Consider the following 17,671-nt stretch of genomic DNA (forward strand, 5'->3'; position numbering starts at 1 on the left):
CTCTCGCCTTCGCCGCCCGCCTCCGCCCTTTTCTTCTTCGGAGCAGGAAGGCTCGGACGACGGCCCAGATTTCCTTTCCGAGGAGGACCGAGGCGTAAGTGCTGGACGCCCCTGACGGGAGGGGGCTTTCTTCCCTGGAGTGGTGTGGGGCTGGCGGGCGGTAGAACAGGTTTCCTTCAGGATGTGTGGGGCTGGCAGCCCCTTTCGGAGTGTGGGGCGGTGGGTGGGGAAGCGAGGGGGGTGAGGCGGCGGCGGCGGCGGCGGCATCTTCTCCCGGGAGGCTTCGCCGCCCCCACCCGGTTCTCCTGCTCCTTCTGCCCAGCTTCGGTTCCCTGAAAACTCCGCGCTGTCACGGGTGGTCTGGATGCACCATCATCCTGAGCTGACGCTGGTGACTCTTAACGGAGTTCTCCTCTCGGATTTAAAATATAATAGCGTTACCATTTTCTTCATTATTAGCATCGAATCCGCTTTGCGTTCTGATTGAAACTGCCACGGCAGGCAGTTGAGATATTATAAACCCCCCGTTGGTCTAGCTGTAAACACTTTTGCTGTTGCTGCAGCTCCCCTGTTGGTTTTATTTTATTTTTTGGTCAGCTTTGCAGAGCGGCACACTTTAAACCGGTGGGTGTAGTTTGAACCTCTTGGATTGGTAGGCAATGTGCCTTTGCTTTTGTTGAGAAATGCAGAAAGAGCTTAAAGCTATTTTTTTCAAATACTTTTTGACTAGAAAATTATTGTTTATTATATATTTCCCCCCCCCCCCCATCTTCCTGCAAAGAGCTCCAGGTGGTATCCAGGATTCATCCATTTCCTTGCTCATTTTATGAATAGGCAGGGGAGCCCCAGGTTGAAATCTCTACTCAGCCATTAAACTCTTTGGTTGACCTTGGGACTTTCACCATCTCTTAGCCCAACCTAAGTCCAATACCCTGGAGTCCATAACATGGTGACTATAAGCAACCTGGTATCCTTGAGCACTTCCATGCCCCATGCCATTCCCAATTTTTTATATTTATACTTGAGTCATATTTTTTGTTTGGGGGAGAGGCTCATTTGGGGCTTTTTTGTCTGTGTTGTACTTGGTCTGGAGTATGTGTTGATATTGGGGGAGGGGCAAGTTCTGAGCATCACCAATTTTTCTTACATGAAATGGACATTTGGTGTACCCACAGACCCCAAAAGTTGGAGACTATTCAAACTGGCTTTCAAACAAAAGTAAAGAATCAGTGTCATGTGTCCATTGAGGAAAATATATAAACAGTAATAAGTGATTTAAAATGTTTTAGATAGTCAACACATGCATTTTTTTAGCTGGGCAGGAAATGATCAAAAGAAACTTTTATTGGAAAAGTAAATATTAAAAAGAAATATCAAGCTATGTAACAATAGAAGCTGAAATTTTGATGAGTACAGCAGGACCACTTAAGCTGAAGGAAACTATTCTGTCCCATAGCAGTTGACTAGCCTGACATGGGACAGCTATGGTGGGTGATTCTTGATTCTGCCACTGTTTTCTGTCAGATACAGTTTGGGGAGTCTTATGTTTCTGTTGGTTTAATATTTGTAATCCCAAAAGTATGTGTAAAAAAACCCCCAAACTTTTAAACTGATGTTAGAAAACTTGCCAGACCATTGTTTACTTTCTTATTAATTTTGTCCTTCGCTTTATTTGCTTTTAAACTTGGTGTACATTTTAAATTAGTTTTCAAATTGTTATTTAGACAAGTAAACAATAAAAAATGAATAATATATCCAGCTAAGGGTAGGACATAAAAACCTATACATATTAAATAAAAAACACAATCTAAAATGCTAGCAACCATATTTCTGTAGATGACATGAGGAAAGAAATCTAAAACAAGACAACATGAAATAAAACCCCAGTATACTGAATAGAAATGATCAGGATCTTCCTGTCCCTTGAAGAACTGTAATTTATTTCTTAAGAAGGGAATGTATAAGAACTGGAAGAAAGGGGAAATCACAAAGGAGGAGTAAACACAAGTAGTCAACAGTTGCAGGGGGAAAGTCAGGCTGGCTAAAGCTCAGAATGAGCTCAGGCTTGCAAGAGAAGTTAAAAATAATAATAAAGGTTTCTTCAGCTATGTCCAAAGTAAGAGGAAGAACAAGTAAGTGGTAGGTCCTCTGCATGGGGAACACAGAGAAATGCTGTTGGGTGACAGAGAAAAGGTGGAACTGCTCAACACCTACTTTCCCTCTGTCTTCACCCAAAAGGAAAGCAAGCGAGGGAGCTGCAGCCCAAGATTGGAAAAGAGGTAGTAAGGGAATATGGTACGTAGCTACTTTAAATGAATTCAGATCCTCAGGGCCTGATGAGCTGCATCCAAGGGTACTAAAGGAGCTCGTGGATGTAATTTCTGAGCCTTTTTTCTTTGAGAATTTTTGAAGAACAGGTGAGGTCCCTAACAGACTGGAGGTGGGCAAATGTTGTCCCCATTTTCAGGTATCTGAAGAAGTGTGCATGCACATGAAAGCTTACACCCAGAACAAACTTAGTTGGTCTCTAAGGTGCTACTGGACAATTTTTTTATTTATTTCTACTGCGTCAGACCAACACAGCTACCTACCTGAATCTAGATAATTCAACAGTCGGTCTGTGAGCATTTGGAAAAGGATGCTGTGATTACTTAGACCCAGCATGGATTTCTCAAAAATGTCATGCCTGACCAATCTAATTCCCTTTTTTGATGGAATTACAAACTTGGTGGATCAGGGAAATCCTGTGGACATAGTGTATCTTGATTTCAATACTGCTTTTGACAAAGTCCCTCATGATATTCTCTCGAGGAAGCTGGTAAAATGTGGGTTGAACGAGATAACTGTTAAGAGGATTTGTAGCTGGTTGACTGACCAAACCCAAAGAGTACTCAATAATGATTCTTTGTCATCCTGGAAAAAAGTGACAAGTGGGGTGCCACAGGGTTTTGTCCTGGGCCCGTTGTTCAACGTCTTTATAAATGATTTGGATGAAGGAATTGAGGCGTTGCTCATCAAATTTGCAGATGACACCAAACTAGGAGGTTTCAGAATCAGAATTCAAATGAGCTTGACAGATTGGAGAACTGGGCTCAAGCTGACAAAATGAATTTCAATAGAGACAAATGTAACATTCTGCACTTGGGCAGGAAAAACCAGATGCACAAATATAGGCTGGGGGACACCTGGCTTACTAGCAGTACATGTGAAAAGGATCTAGGGGTCTTGGTGGGCCACAAGCTTAACATGAGTCAACAGTGTGATGCAGCAGCAAAAAATGCTAATGCTATTCTAGGCTGCGATCATAGAAGTATAGTGTCCAGATCAAGAGAAGTTATAGTATTACTCTATTCTGCCTTAATCAGACCTTACTTGGAATACTGTGTCCAATTCTGGGCACCACAATTTAAGAAGGATGTTGACAAGCTGGAGCGTGTGCAGAGGAGGGCAACCAAGATTATCAGGGGTCTGGAAACTAAGTCTTACGAGGAGCACTTGAAGGAGCTGGGTATGTTTAGCCTGGAAAAGAGGAAACTGAGAGGAGATATGATATCTTCAAATATCTTAAGGGCTGTCACATGGAGGAGGGAGCATGCTTGTTTCTGCTGCTCTTGAGGGTAGGATTCGAACCACTGGCTTCCGTTGCAAGAAAGGAGATTCCGCCTAAACATTCGAAAAAACTTTCTGACAGTAAGAGCTGTTCAGCAGTGGAACAAACTCCCATGAGAGGTGGTAGACTCTCCTTCCTTAGAGGTTTTTAAACAGAGGTTGGATGGCCATGTGTCATGGATGCTTTAGCTGAGATTCCTATATTGTAGGGGGTTGGACTACATGACCCTTGGGGTCCCTTCCAACTCTTAAGATTCTACTATTCTGGTCCAACCCCCTGCAATGCAAGAATCTCAACTAATGCTTCAGGCTCACACTAACCAGCTTCTGCTCCCACATGTGCCTGTGCATTTTAGCATTTTATGATAGCTGCATCTGAAATGATATTTGTGCCATTCTCTTAATTTATTTAGGATTCATGCATAACTACATCTGGTAAGATTTTTTTTTACATGTGGATGTGAATGTTCGCAGGATTTAATTTCTGATTCAATAATGTATGTGCCATTGAAAGTTTTAGAGACTTTGTTTCCTAAACTGGTTTGGAATCCGAAAGAAATCCCACCCCCTGTGCAAAATATTCTCCAAAACACTGTCTAGCAATTCATAGACCACAGGGTAGCTTAGTCATAATTTGTGTCACAGTAAATCTATTGGTCTTTAAAGTGTCACAAAACTCATTTTAGTTTGCTACATTCCCTTCATATTGTAGTATATGTTGGGAAGAAAAAGCATGTGAGGTCTTTTCCAAAACTGTGATATTCTACGGTACATCACCTAGAGAGACTATTCATCTCCTTACTCAGCATAGGATTGTGTGTTCAGAAACATCAGAGGTATCCTAGCTTTCTTAACGATCTAAATAATGGGTACATTTAAAGGTAGAATGCAAAGTTTTGGTAAGCCTGTGATAGAATTTTGTAACATACATTTTTTCCACCTGCATCCATCCCCATGTAATGCGTGAAATGTACTGCATTTGACAAGGGCTTTTAGCTATATTTCAGCTTCCACCTTTTCTTCACCTTTCTTTTAATGCAGGCTTTATTCTAGGTTGCTCTGAACAACTGCTGGATAGGCCAGTGATATAACTCTATTATTCTAGAATCTTCTAACAAATTTACTGTAGCATCAGGGACTACCACCTCTGCTCATTTTGCTCGCCAACCCCATTCTCTGCCCTTTACATCTGATCAACCCCCCACTCCCTTTGCACCTTTCCAAATCTACCCCTCACCAACCCCCAACTCCTCCTTAACCTTGCCAAACCCATCTTCTCCAAGCTGTGCAGCCCCCTTCCCCCATCTTGCACCTCGTCCAAACCGCAGCCTGGGCAAGCCACAGAGAAACAGTCAAGGCAGAAAGGGGCAGCTCTACAGCTGCTGTCTTGCTCCACTGCCACTTCCCTCTTCTTCAGCTTCCAACGCGGCAGAAGCTGAAATGGTGTTGTCAGTGTGAGGTGGGTAGCGGCAGCAGAGCAGGATGATTGCTGTGGAGCTGTCCTGGCTGTTCTTCTATGGCTTGCCCAAGTCACTTGCTCGCCTGCCTTCCCATCTGCCTGGGCCACCCACCTGCTGTTCTCTTGACAAGCTGCAGTTGGCATGGCTGCCACTTGGCAGCCGTGCCAACTGCAGCATGATGACATTTTTACTATCTTATTAAATAGTTAATTACATAGCCTTTTGTAGTCTACAGTCTACTTCTTCAGGAGCATGGGATGTTTGTCTACCAAACCATTCACAAGGTCAGGTTTGTCATAACAAAATGATCCTAGAATATTTTGTACAGGGAATATCTGCTTGCATAAATATTGCTTCATATGAACTGTGTTTTTAATGACTGTAGCCAGCTTTTTAAGGAGCAATTACCTCAGCTGAAACAACAATTTATTTAGTTGCTACAGACACTGGGATTGCCTTGGAAATGTGGCAGTTCTGTGTTGTTGGCCCAGTTTCTTTGCTCTTCTGGGGAGCTTCATGTGGATGCAAAACTGGTTCTGTAAACTTCTGCAGCATTATAAGCATTTCTTTTATTATTATTATTATTATTCAAAATTTTACTGGCAGAACTCTTCAAAACAAAACATAAAATATACATCCAACATATCCATACAATGTATTGGGCTGTCCAATATAGGCTCACTATCTTAGAAAATATGAAATAATCCAAACAGACCTCAAAGCAGAGTTCTGTCTTTCCCCACAACCTGCATTCCAGCCTCCATTTGCCTTAGGTTATTTACTCTCCCTTCATTTTTTTTTATATAGATATTTATTAGGTTTTTCCAAATTAATACGAGACAACACACACACAAAAAATACACAAAAAATGACAAAAAAAAAACCAAATATAATTTTCATTACTTATTCCATTATCTTATTTCCCAGACCTCCCCTCACCTCCCCCTTTTGTATTCCAATTCAAATTCTTAACTCAACAAATCCTTATTATAACTTATTATGACTTATTTTAACTTATTACTCGACCTTCACATTACAGCTGGAAACCAATTAATTTCTCTCCAACATCAATCTAACATTCATTAATTTTGCCATGTTTCTGCAAATAGTCCTTAAATTTCTTCCAGTCTTCTTCCGCCGACTCTTTTCCCTGGTCTCGGATTCTGCCGGTCATTTCTGCCAGTCCCATGTAGTCAATCATCTTCATCTGCCATTCTTCCAGAGTGGGTAAATCTTGTGTCTTCCAATACTTCGCGATGAGTATTCTTGCTGCTGTTGTTGCATACATAAAAAAAGTTCTATCTTTCTTTTACACCAATTGGCCGACCATGCCCAGGAGAAAGGCCTCTGGTTTCTTCAAGAAGGTATATTTAAATACCTTTTTCATTTCATTATAGATCATTTCCCAGAAAGCCTTAATCCTTGGGCACGTCCACCAAAGGTGAAAGAATGTACCTTCAGTTTCTTTACATTTCCAACATTTATTATCAGGCAAATGATAGATTTTTGCAAGCTTGACTGGGGTCATGTACCACCTATACATCATTTTCATAATATTCTCTCTTAAGGCATTACATGCCGTAAATTTCAAACCGGTGGTCCATAACTGTTCCCAGTCAACAAACATAATATTATGTCCAACATCCTGTGCCCATTTAATCATAACAGACTTCACCGTTTCATCCTGCGCATTATAAGCATTTCTTGGGAAATTTCTAGTTTATTATTTTACGCGGAACTTCTCCCCTAAGGGAGTCAGGCAAACTTGCACAACTGTTCATAATTATTATAAATAGTTTTCCCTACCCCACCCTCATATTGCAGGGTTAATTTGAACAGTGAAGTAACATTTGAAACATAGCTTTTCTTTTAATTTACTATTTTATTTTCTCTTTCTTATTCAACCTATCATCAGTGGTGTAGCGTGGGTTGTCAGCACCCAGGGCAAGGCAAGTAATTTGCGCCCCCTAACCCGTGGATTTGCGCACCCTAACCCTAACCCCCAGATGTTGCGGCCGGGCCCCCCTGCACCCCCCACGCTACGCCACTGCCTATCATGCTGGTAAGAATCCTATGACTTGCCAAGTTTTGAGAGTGGCACATACAAGAATAAAAGTAGCAAGTGCATAACTGTCAACTTTTCCCTTTTCTTGCGTGGAATCCTATTCGGAATAAGGGAATTTCCCTTAAAAAAAGGGAAACGTTGACAGCTATGCAAGTGTAACTTTATAAACAAAGCTCTGTTATTTTAAAAAAAAATCATTGTTCTCTATGAACATTTAAAGACCTGTTTGTAAGCAGCATAGCCCAAGTTCTGTTAGTTTTTTCTAACTAAGTAAATAATGGGTAGGCTTTATAAGTCTTATTCTCAGTTTTAAACTTGCAAACCTTCACTGTTTTGTCTGGTTTAGTTGCTGCATCCTATTTCCTTGCTCTAATTCCAAGACTACCAGGCACTATTATTTTTACCAGTTTGATAAGAGGGCATCATATGAATACAGAAAATTGGGTTCTTACAGTCCCAAATTGCCATTCGGGTGATTTCTTTAAAAGCTGAACATTTTGATATAAAGTGTGAAAGTGTGAACATCTTAGAAGCTAGAAATACAGCTATGTCAGTGGTCATAGTGCTATCAAATTCAACATATATGTAAGTGGACAATTGGCAAGAAAATCAAACACAGTAATTTCTGACTTCAGACAAGGAAATGTCCCCCAAACAAGGGGGTTGGTTTAAAAAAAAGTTTAAAGGGAAAGTGAAGAGGGTAAAATATCTCTAGAATGCATGTGGGGGTTGTTCAAAACCACAATATTAGAAACTGCAGCAGATCATGAAAGGTGCAATCAGGGCGAAGAGATGCCAGCGTGGTTAAGAAGCAGAGCCAATGAAGCTTTTAAAGGCAAGAAAGCTTTCTCCAGATAGTGTCTTGTTTAATTGAGGAAAACAGAAAGTATCACAAACGTTAGCAAAAGAAGTGTAAGCGGGGTGAAAAAAATGTATCTGAGGAGATTATATTTTTAGCAAATAACAAGAATGTCTGTTCCATGGAAACTGGTAAACTGGTGGAAAGTAGTATTATAGATGGGTTATAGCTTAGCATATAGAAGAACCAATGTTGTAGAAATAGAACCAGCATGCCTTCTTCAAGGTTAGTCATGTCTCATTAACCTTTTAGAATTATTTAAAAGTGTCAATAAGCAGATAGATAAAGGTGACCCAGCCAACATGGTGTACTTATACTTTTTAAAAGCTTTTGATAATGTTGGTTACCAAAGACTCCTGAATTACTTTAGTAGTTGTGGAATAAGAGGAAAGATCCTCTTATGGGTCAGTAGCATGCCTCTGGGTATTACCAGTGAGGAAGCTGTGACATTCAGGTACTATTCACAGTCTTTCCATAGGCATCTGTTGCCACTGTGAGAATGATGAATTAGATGTATATTTGGTCTGACCTAGCAAGGCTGCTCTTGTTATTCTTTAAAAATACCTACCAATGTTGCTAACAGTTTTGCATAATTGAATTCTTTCTGCTCTTTTCCCATTATATTCCCTAATACAGGCTTTTCTCAATTTCCACTTGACTTCTAGTCTGTTTCTGCAAGTCATGTTTGTGTTTCAGCTTTTCCTTCTGTATTGCTAGACCATCCGTTGAGTCACTTTTCTTTGGAAAGAGGTTTCAAACTCCATATGGTGAACTGAGTGCATTGTTCTTAAGTCAGTACTCAGAAGGACAATAAGTTACTCCCTAACAGTTCATTAAGTTCCTTCAACTTTCAGTTTGTTCTCTATGCTGATTAGAAAGTGTTTCACTTAAGGAGAATCAAGACTTCAAAGAAGGACCATGGGGTATGCTTACAGAATTTTTGATTAGACTATGGCCTGCTATTTAACTTTTATTTTATTTTGTATCTCTGTGTGTTTGCATACAGTGATGTGGGTTTTCTGGGAAGCTGCAATTTGGGAAAAATCCTATGTGAATTTAAGTAATTTGTACCAGAAAATAATTTTGCATTGGAAAAATGTCTAACGCTCTAGGCAGGATGGGCCAACATGCAGCCCTCTACACCTTTTTTGGGTGTCCTTGAGCAACATTTGATGCCACCCCCATCCCAGCCCTCCTGTTGTCTTCCCAAAGCCAAGTAAGCAAGGGGCTGGGCTTTGGGAAGGAGGCAGGAGGGTTCTGATATAGTCCTGGATTCCTCCCATCTCCTTCCTAAAGTTAGCACTTTCACAGCTTCCCCCCAACCCTGTGCAACAAGGCAGTGTATTGCCCACAAGTTCCGTGTCAAAGAACTCTTGTGGCCCACTTGGTGGGAAAAGTTGGACTGCCTTACTCTATGGAGAGTGATCCAATTTAGCATATTTAGTTAGCTTTCTTTACCAAAATGCACACAAGCACTTTGAAACTGCCAAGCTTGTCTAATGTTGTGTTTGAACAGGGCCATCTTAACTGTTGCCGCTAGGGGTGCACGGCACCTGGGCGCTGGGCTGTCAGGGGCACCAGGCCGAGAGTCCGTGGCCAAGCGTTGGAGTCTGGGGAAGAGCCACCGACAGCCGAGTAGAGCAGAGCCCGTTGGAGTGCACGGGCTCTTCTGCTGCGGGCAGCTCTTCCCCAGACTCTGAACTCGCACCGAGCCGTCCGCAGCAGAAGAGCACGCAGCGCTCCAGCGGGCTCTGCTCTACTTGGCTGTCGGCTCTTGCCCCAGCTGCATGGTGGCTAACTGTTTCAGTACCGTGCCAGGAGCGGCGTATAACGTTGTGGGTGCTGCGTGACGCATCCTATTGCATACACTGAGCTGTGGGTTCCTTTGCTGGCTTTTCCGCTGTCGGTGCACCCTCCCAGCACCACCCAATGTGGGGTGCCAGAGCAGAATGACGGGGAATGCAAGCAGCAGTGGAGGGGGGGAGGCAGCACAGCGACTGTTTTTGTCCTCCCCCAGCATGGAACCCGCACCCACCTTCGTACACCCCTGTGTGTGGGGCGTTGGCTCGCGCCCCCGTTGGTTGGTGCCATGAGTCCCTGCATCCCACAACCGTTCTAAAGGTAAACAACTATTTCCTTAGAAAAAGGTCAACAACTTAAAAAGGTCGACAACTCTGGGCAACCTAGGGGCGCCAGGCGATCTTTGCACCCCGTGCTGCATATGCTTAAGACGGCCCTGTGTTTGAAGTTGACATCCATTGTTACTAATGAACTTGGGAAACTTCTTTTGGGAAAACATTCTGCTCAGCATCACTACATGAATATATCTGCCACTTGAGGGTAATACTTCATGCATTTGGACAAAGTGAAACTGCAATATCCTACACAATGACAAATAAGGTTCCTTACAACATTATTATAATAATCAGGATATCCTACTATGTGATACATTGTCCTGCCCTTTGCATATAGGGTAGAATTGTGGTCAGGGGGGATCTAGAAATCCCAGGGGTGTCTGGGATGTTGGTGCAGGGGTACATTATCTTCAAAATGCACGCTATCAAGTTCTGGATTAATCCATTGCATTTGAAACAACTATAAAATGCACACTTGCTCAGAGTACTAGTATTAATATCTGGATTTTTTAATACTATTGTATGTGAGAAATTTGTTGGGGATCACTCATCTGGGCACAGATGCCTGCTACTCTGCCTTTAAGTACATCTTGATCTGCAGAAATAGACGAGATAGAAGCTTTCATAGGCATGGAGGCGAGCACTATCATCTACTAACATTTGCGGATAAATCACTATTAAAGGTTCAGTAGCAGAGGCTGGTAAAAAATATTGGCAACTGCATTTAGATTAGTGTCCTCCTAAACAGTGTCAAGTTGCAATCATATCCCTGCATTTGTGAGAACAGAAGGGATACATTAGATTTGCATAGTGTTGTCCACTCTTGGCAGCATCATGGCCACCTAGACAGGATTTAGTGGTCAAAATTAACTGGGCCTATATAGGTTCAGCACTGTAGCATGCAACATGGGCTGAACTAGTGGCATAGTGCTGCACATAGGATACCAAAGAAGCTTCCTTTGTTGCTGTAAGTGGGAAAAATAGGTGCTTTAAATGTTTTCTTTTTTTAATCATTCCAGACCAAAAGTACGGTATTTTAGCAGTTAGTCTTGAGAATGTATTGAGTGATGCAGACAGGAGTTCTGGAGTATAAATGTTGCTCAAGATTCAGTGTTTGAACAAGCATTGCTGTTGCACTTAGGTTCTCTTGAGGCTAGAGTAGTGCTCATTAGGGTGGGGCTTCCTGTTGCTAACAGCCTGGCTCGAAACTGGAATAAGTCCTACTGAGTGCAGTGGGACTGGGAAATACTGTTTAGGATTTCAGCCTTTGGAAGTCTTTTTCTGTGTCTTGTGTGTTTCCACACATACACAACTGCTGCTCCGCCCCAGAACCTTTGTTTTTAAAGCCCAGTTACAGTGCTCTGTAGAAACAGGTTAATGCAGGGTACTTATCCTTGCAGATGACAAAAGTGTTGTCATTACATTGTGCTTTAACTGAGCTGCTGCAGTATTAAAACTTTTCTTATATGATCTGGTGTAGCATGGGAAGCAGAGAAAAAAATAGGACTGGAATCTTACTTTCTGACCCAAAGGCAAAGCCCACACATTATAAAATGTCAAGTTTGATTTATGCATGGAAACTATTTTGGAAGAAAAGAAAACGTGGGCTCTTACTGAAAGGTCTGGACCAGGGATGCAGTTTTCTGCATACTTAGTGCAAAGCTTTATGTAGTAACTTTTAAAAAGGAGGTTCTTATGGTTAGATAAATTTGAGTGTGCATTTCTTTCAAAAAGAAGCAAGGCTCTAATGTTTAGTTCATGTGTTTTATTTTTTCTGGGAATGCGATTAGGGAACTGCTGGCAATGTATAGATGAGTAGTGTTATTCTTCCTTAGGATGTTTGGTGCGAGTGCTAAAGGAGGCAGCTGCATAAAGATGGGTAGATGGGTGAGGCCTTTAAGTTTCTAGAGCAGACCTGCTCACCAGAAGCCCCATGAGTTTATTATCACCACCTTCCTGACTACTTAAAATTCCAGTGGAAAAACAAGCACACATGGTTTATGACCCTTTCCAATTATTAATTAAATTTATTACCTGCCCTTCACAAGCAGGTCCCAGGGCAGGCTACAACAGTTTAAAATTAATTACTTAAAAGAGTTAAAACAAATTACAGTCATGGGGATAGGGTGGATCCTGAAAAACACCCACATCTCAGGTGTCAAAAGTCATGGTAAAGCCTTCAGCTTCATTTATGGGACCGTCTAAGCCCTTTTTCCAGGATAAATCCACTGCAGCATGAAAACTAATGTGGCTGGCCAAGAATGGGTTTTAAAGGGCGTTTTGGAAAGCATTTTTCCTACAGTTCTAAGGTTAATGCAGCAATATGACCCTCTTAGGTTAAGAAATGTAAAAATTGCCGTTGGGAGTAATTTGGCCACTCTAGAGAGTTGGTAAGCCATGGAGCAATGTGCATTTATGTTTATCTCTTTTCAACTAGTTGCTATACGTATTGTTCATATACTTCATTGATGGGGAACATCAGCCCTCCAGCTTCTGTCTGACCTTCAGAACTTTTCCCTGGACCGCACCCCTCACCAGCCCTACTTTGCTCCCTCCTTGAGTGTTTTTGCTTGGATGGGATATGTCCTTGAACTCCATTCAGGGTTTTACTTGCCTAGATGGAGGATGTCAGAGTGTGTATAGAAACTAGCCTATGGTAAAACTCTAAAATTCACATTTGGCGCTCTGCCCTTAAAAAAACTGAACCGCTTGGAATTCAGCATAGGTAAATTGCTTGAGTGCCTACCATATTGTTTAAATGGGACTTTAGATAACATTCTGAATAGGATTGCATTCTATGTTGGCTTACTAAAGTGAAAAAGAAAATAAATGGAGAGTGTTTAGTTAGTTATATATTACACTAATTTCACCTAGTCTATGACTTACAATGTTCTTGAAGCTACCAGCATGAGTTTGACCAAACTGCAGGAGGCAGTAGAAGACAGGAGTGCCTGGCGTGCTCTGGTCCATGGGGTCACAAAGAGCTGGACATGACTAAACGACCAGACAACAACAACAAATGACTTACAATATTTCCTTTTGTTGTAATATTTCTAAAACTAAAAGGCATAGAAAACTATAATCTGAACTTCTGTTAATCTTGTTTTATGGCTTTAAATAAACGTGAACTCCTTTTTTTCTTTAGCTTAGAGCAGTCACTGTAGATCTGCAAACTGATGCTGCCTTGCAAGTGGATATTTCTGATGCCCTTAGTGAAAGGGACAAAGTGAAGTTTACCGTCCATACAAAGGTAAAACCAGCTTGAGGTCTAGGTATTTTACTTCTGTTCAATTAATTTTTATTTATAAAACTATCAACAGACAAAATAATCACTTTTCATTCAAGGCCGCAATCACATTTATTAGATATCAGTTCTCTTGGTTTCAATAGGACTAAATCACATAAAAATGTGAAGGATTAGGATGAAAAACACACTTGTTGTCTGTCAAAAATTCTAGCTCTATATGTGGTGTACTGTGTGTGTATAAAATACACACACATACAATCATGTATGTGAAAATATTGATTTGATTGGTTGTGGTTTTTTTAAATATAGTGTTTCAAGTAGTCCAACATGTTGTTAGAAAAGCATGTTTTCTGTTGTCCTTAGTTTAATCTATTGTGCCCGAGGAGCACAATTTAGCAAAAAGGTTTTTAAATATTTGTTTTGGGGCAGACAGTACGTTATTGCTTTTCTGAGTATTGTATGCATTTCATATAATTAAAGATAGTGTTTAATTTTTTGCAATAAATCTAAGTGATTGAATTTTTAGCTCGCACCATTTACTTCTTCCTTCCTCATTTTTTGTTGTTGTTTTGCAGAGTTCTTTACCAAATTTTAAACAAAATGAATTTTCAGTTGTCCGACAACATGAAGAGTTTATTTGGCTTCATGATTCCTTTGTGGAGAATGAAGATTATGCAGGCTACATTGTAAGTGCTTATTTTCCAAAGAATTGTAAGTAGAGAAGCACTAGTTTTTAAAGTGAATGATGAAATTCTTTACAATTTCAAGGAACTTGCATATTAGTGGGAAACTAATGCCCACAAAATTGATATACTTTGTCATGTAGGGCAGAGCAGGGCACCCTCTAAAACAGCTGAGTTATTCTTTGGAGTAGTAGTTAATTGATGAACCATTGCTCCAGCACCTGAAAGAGCAGGACTGCTCTAGTGGTCCTTATATCTCTTCTTAGGAGGATGTTGGTGCCTTGATCTCTCATTCAAAGCTTCTTGCTTTGAATAGTTTCTTCGCTAGAATAGCTACATAATAACATTGATAGTGGGTGACATCTAAGTGCAGGAGGCCGTATGTGTCAGTGCACTAGGGGCTGGGGGGTCTCCTGGGGCCTAGCATTTGACCTTTGTGCTGCTGCTGCTGCACAGCAAAGCGTTCAGCTAATTTTCTTGAGGTTTATATATTGTGTAACTTATGGTCTCATCAATTTTACTTTGTAGAAAAATTGCTGAGGATTATGAATTGTTTATGTATAGATTTGGTATTGTGTTTGAATGTTGTGGTTTGTCGCTGGTAAGTGATTAGGACTTAAAGTGCAGTGACTCTTTAAAAGTTACTTGTCTGTGGTATAGACTTTCCAGTAATCCTGTCTGATTTTTGTTGGAATACTTCTAAATAAATTCAGAACTGCCAAGAAGAATAATTTCTATTGAAAAGCTCTCTGTACTAAGGTATGTGAACGTGTGATGCCTAGCTGTTCTAAAACTTTATACTGACTGTTTTGGGTTTTAATGCTTTGTTAAACATTAAAAGTGCTTTTGTTAAACATTAAAAGTAATATTAGGAACTAAATCTAACCTTAAGAAGCCCACTAATTAGAATAGGTCAATCAAGCGCAGCAGCTTTAAATATAGTACAAGCAAATAATTACATTTTTAAAACAACACTTCACATCTATATGCACAGCTAACTCTATCATGAGGCAACATTTTCCCCCAACAACTTTGGTAGCATGGAGTGTGAAGCAATTAGACTTTACTGTCCAGGACTATTTATATTGTCCTTACTTGAATGGACAATATGTCCATCTCCTTTGATACATACCTGAAAGAGGTTTTTAGGATTCACTCAATTTTTTTATGTTAAATTATAGAATCACAGAATTGTAGAGTCGGAAGGCACTGCGAGGGTAATCTAGTCCAACCTGCTGCAGAGCAGGAACCTTTGCCCAACATGGGACTCAAATCCACAATCTTGAGATCAAGAGTCTCATACTCTACCAACTGAGCTATTGGGTTGACTGTTATGTATTATATGGGGATACATATCTTCTTTGCGTGTGGAATATCTTTCTTGTCTGTTCATTGGGGAATTATAAGGTTAACTTGTGAAACCTGGAACTGCCCCTGGGGTTCAATTGGGAAGACGGAATTTCATTACAGAAGAGAAGTTTGGCACAGCTCTTGTCTGAGGGGCTCCATGACTACCTATAGCCTAGTGGGAGGGGCCTGTCAAAGGCAGAAGGAGTCTGTATCTGCAGGTAGCCAGTCTGGTGGCATTTTATCTGGTGGCTTTAAAGGGGAAGGGTAGACTGGAGCAGAAGGATATACTTGTTTTAGCTAGGAACTCCTTCCACTTAAATGGCATGAGACCTAGGAAGGTGGCTGTCGCATGGAGAGAAATATTTGTATCCAGGTTCATAAGCAGCTTATTGTATCTTGGTTCAGAAACTTTTTGCTTTGACAAGAATTCAGAAGTACATTCTGATGTACTCATTTGACAGATTCCACCAGCACCACCAAGGCCTGATTTTGATGCCTCAAGAGAGAAATTACAGAAGCTTGGTGAAGGAGAAGGATCGATGACTAAGGAAGAATTCACCAAGATGAAGCAAGAACTAGAAGCGTATGTGTATATTTTAGTACTTCCTGTACTTCCAGCTTTCTAGTACTTTTTAGTCACTTCCACTGTAAGAAGCAGAGTTGAGCAATGACCCCCAAGCAAGTAACTAGTAAATTATCATGATGAAAAGTGTACATGTAATGGCCAAAATGGTGAGAAGCATGGAAGGTTGGGTGGGGAGATGCTCAATGCATGAGAAGCTACATTTCTTTTTTAAAAAAGAATGTAATCATATTTTGAATCCTATACTAGCTTGGATGAATTTGATGCAGTGTTTTAAGCCTTGAAACAATTCTGAGAGGATGTATTTATCCATAAACTTATTTTCAACATTTGCATGACAAATGTACACAAGTGCCAAAGGTAGTATATCAAAGCAGGGGAAAGCAGGAACCTCAGCAAATAATAGGTGGTAGAGACACAAAGAAAGGACTGGGGCATAAAATATATCCACAGCACAGAAACACTGTTATATTATTGCCAGAACTGAAATACAGAAGCAAGGGAGGTTTTAGAGGTCTGAGGGATGTGAATTATGGCTATAGAGTTGTGAAGCCTAGAGTGTAGTCATTGAAAGCACAATTCTACTTCTTTTGTGGCTCCCATTGTAATGGCAACATCGTGATCTAGCAACATGGGCCAAAAAAAATGGGTGGGTACTAAATACAACGTACTGCATTGTGCTTGAAAGTCAACAGTCTGTTGTAAGTTACTGGCTGAAATGTTTTGTACTTAATGTAGAAATTCTACTTCTATAATTGTACCTCTGCTGTTGGTTTGTTTTTAAATATTTAGTGAGTATTTGGCAATCTTCAAGAAGACCGTAGCCATGCATGAAGTCTTCTTGTGTCGTGTAGCAGCTCATCCCATTTTGAGAAAAGACTTAAATTTCCATGTCTTCTTGGAATATAATCAGGATGTGAGTATATTTAATACGTTGGAGCAATTTACGGCAGTTTGTATGTCATAAGATTTATAAATAAGTTTATCTTATTTTGAAATAAGATAAAGAACAAAGGTCCCCTTATTTTCAAATACAATGTGAGAAACTAATGGATAAATTGGCAGGAAATATTGTTTAAAGATAGAATTAAGCATGTATATAACAAATCCAGCTGAGGAAACAGCATAGTTTCTGTAACAAACCTTGCCTTTCTAAACCTTTAGAATTTCTGAGTATGTCATCCTGATGAGGTGATCTAACTCGGATTTCCTAAAACCTTTTGACAGAGTCCTTTATCAAAAGCTAAACTTTCTCATGGAATAAGGGGACAGGTCTTCTTATGAAGTGGAAATTGGTTAAAGAGCAGGAAGCACAGAGTAGGAATAGATGAACAGTTATCCCAATGGAAGAAATTAAGGAGTAGGATTCCCCCAAAGATATGAATTGTGGGGTGCTATTTAACTCGCTCATGGTTGATCTCGAGTCAAAAGCAAGCCCTGAGGCAGATGTGTTTTCAAGCAACAGCAAGTTGCTCAGGATAGCTTAAGAGGACCATGGAAATCTCCAAAATAATCTTCTGCAATTGAGTGAATGAGAAGCAAAATGTATTTATTTATTACATTTAGATAGCACCCTTAATCCAAAGATCATAGGCTGCTTCACAACATAAAAATACAAAAGAACAGAAAAGACATAATAAAATCAAGAACAAACCAAGAAGCCCCCTTCCACAAACACAT

The 17,671-nt window shown here is 40.5% G+C and overlaps 1 protein-coding gene across 2 annotated transcripts in view; it reads left to right on the top strand.

The window, feature by feature from the left end:
- The window catches only part of SNX6 (sorting nexin 6), a 32,962-nt gene that overhangs the window by 300 nt on the left and 14,991 nt on the right, over positions 1–17,671 (top strand). Inside the window, exons 2-6 of one of the 2 annotated variants that reach the window (XM_079955068.1) lie at positions 47–94; positions 13,274–13,378; positions 13,951–14,061; positions 15,870–15,991; positions 16,784–16,907. In XM_079955068.1, coding sequence (XP_079811194.1) covers positions 47–94; positions 13,274–13,378; positions 13,951–14,061; positions 15,870–15,991; positions 16,784–16,907 — 510 coding nt within the window. Of the gene's footprint in view, positions 1–46; positions 95–1,468; positions 1,488–13,273; positions 13,379–13,950; positions 14,062–15,869; positions 15,992–16,783; positions 16,908–17,671 lie in introns of those variants that run through there. The other variant, XM_079955069.1, reaches the window with a different exon arrangement.

Source organism: Podarcis cretensis (assembly GCF_951804945.1).
Source record: "Podarcis cretensis genome assembly, chromosome: 1".
Lineage (NCBI taxonomy): Eukaryota > Metazoa > Chordata > Lepidosauria > Squamata > Lacertidae > Podarcis > Podarcis cretensis.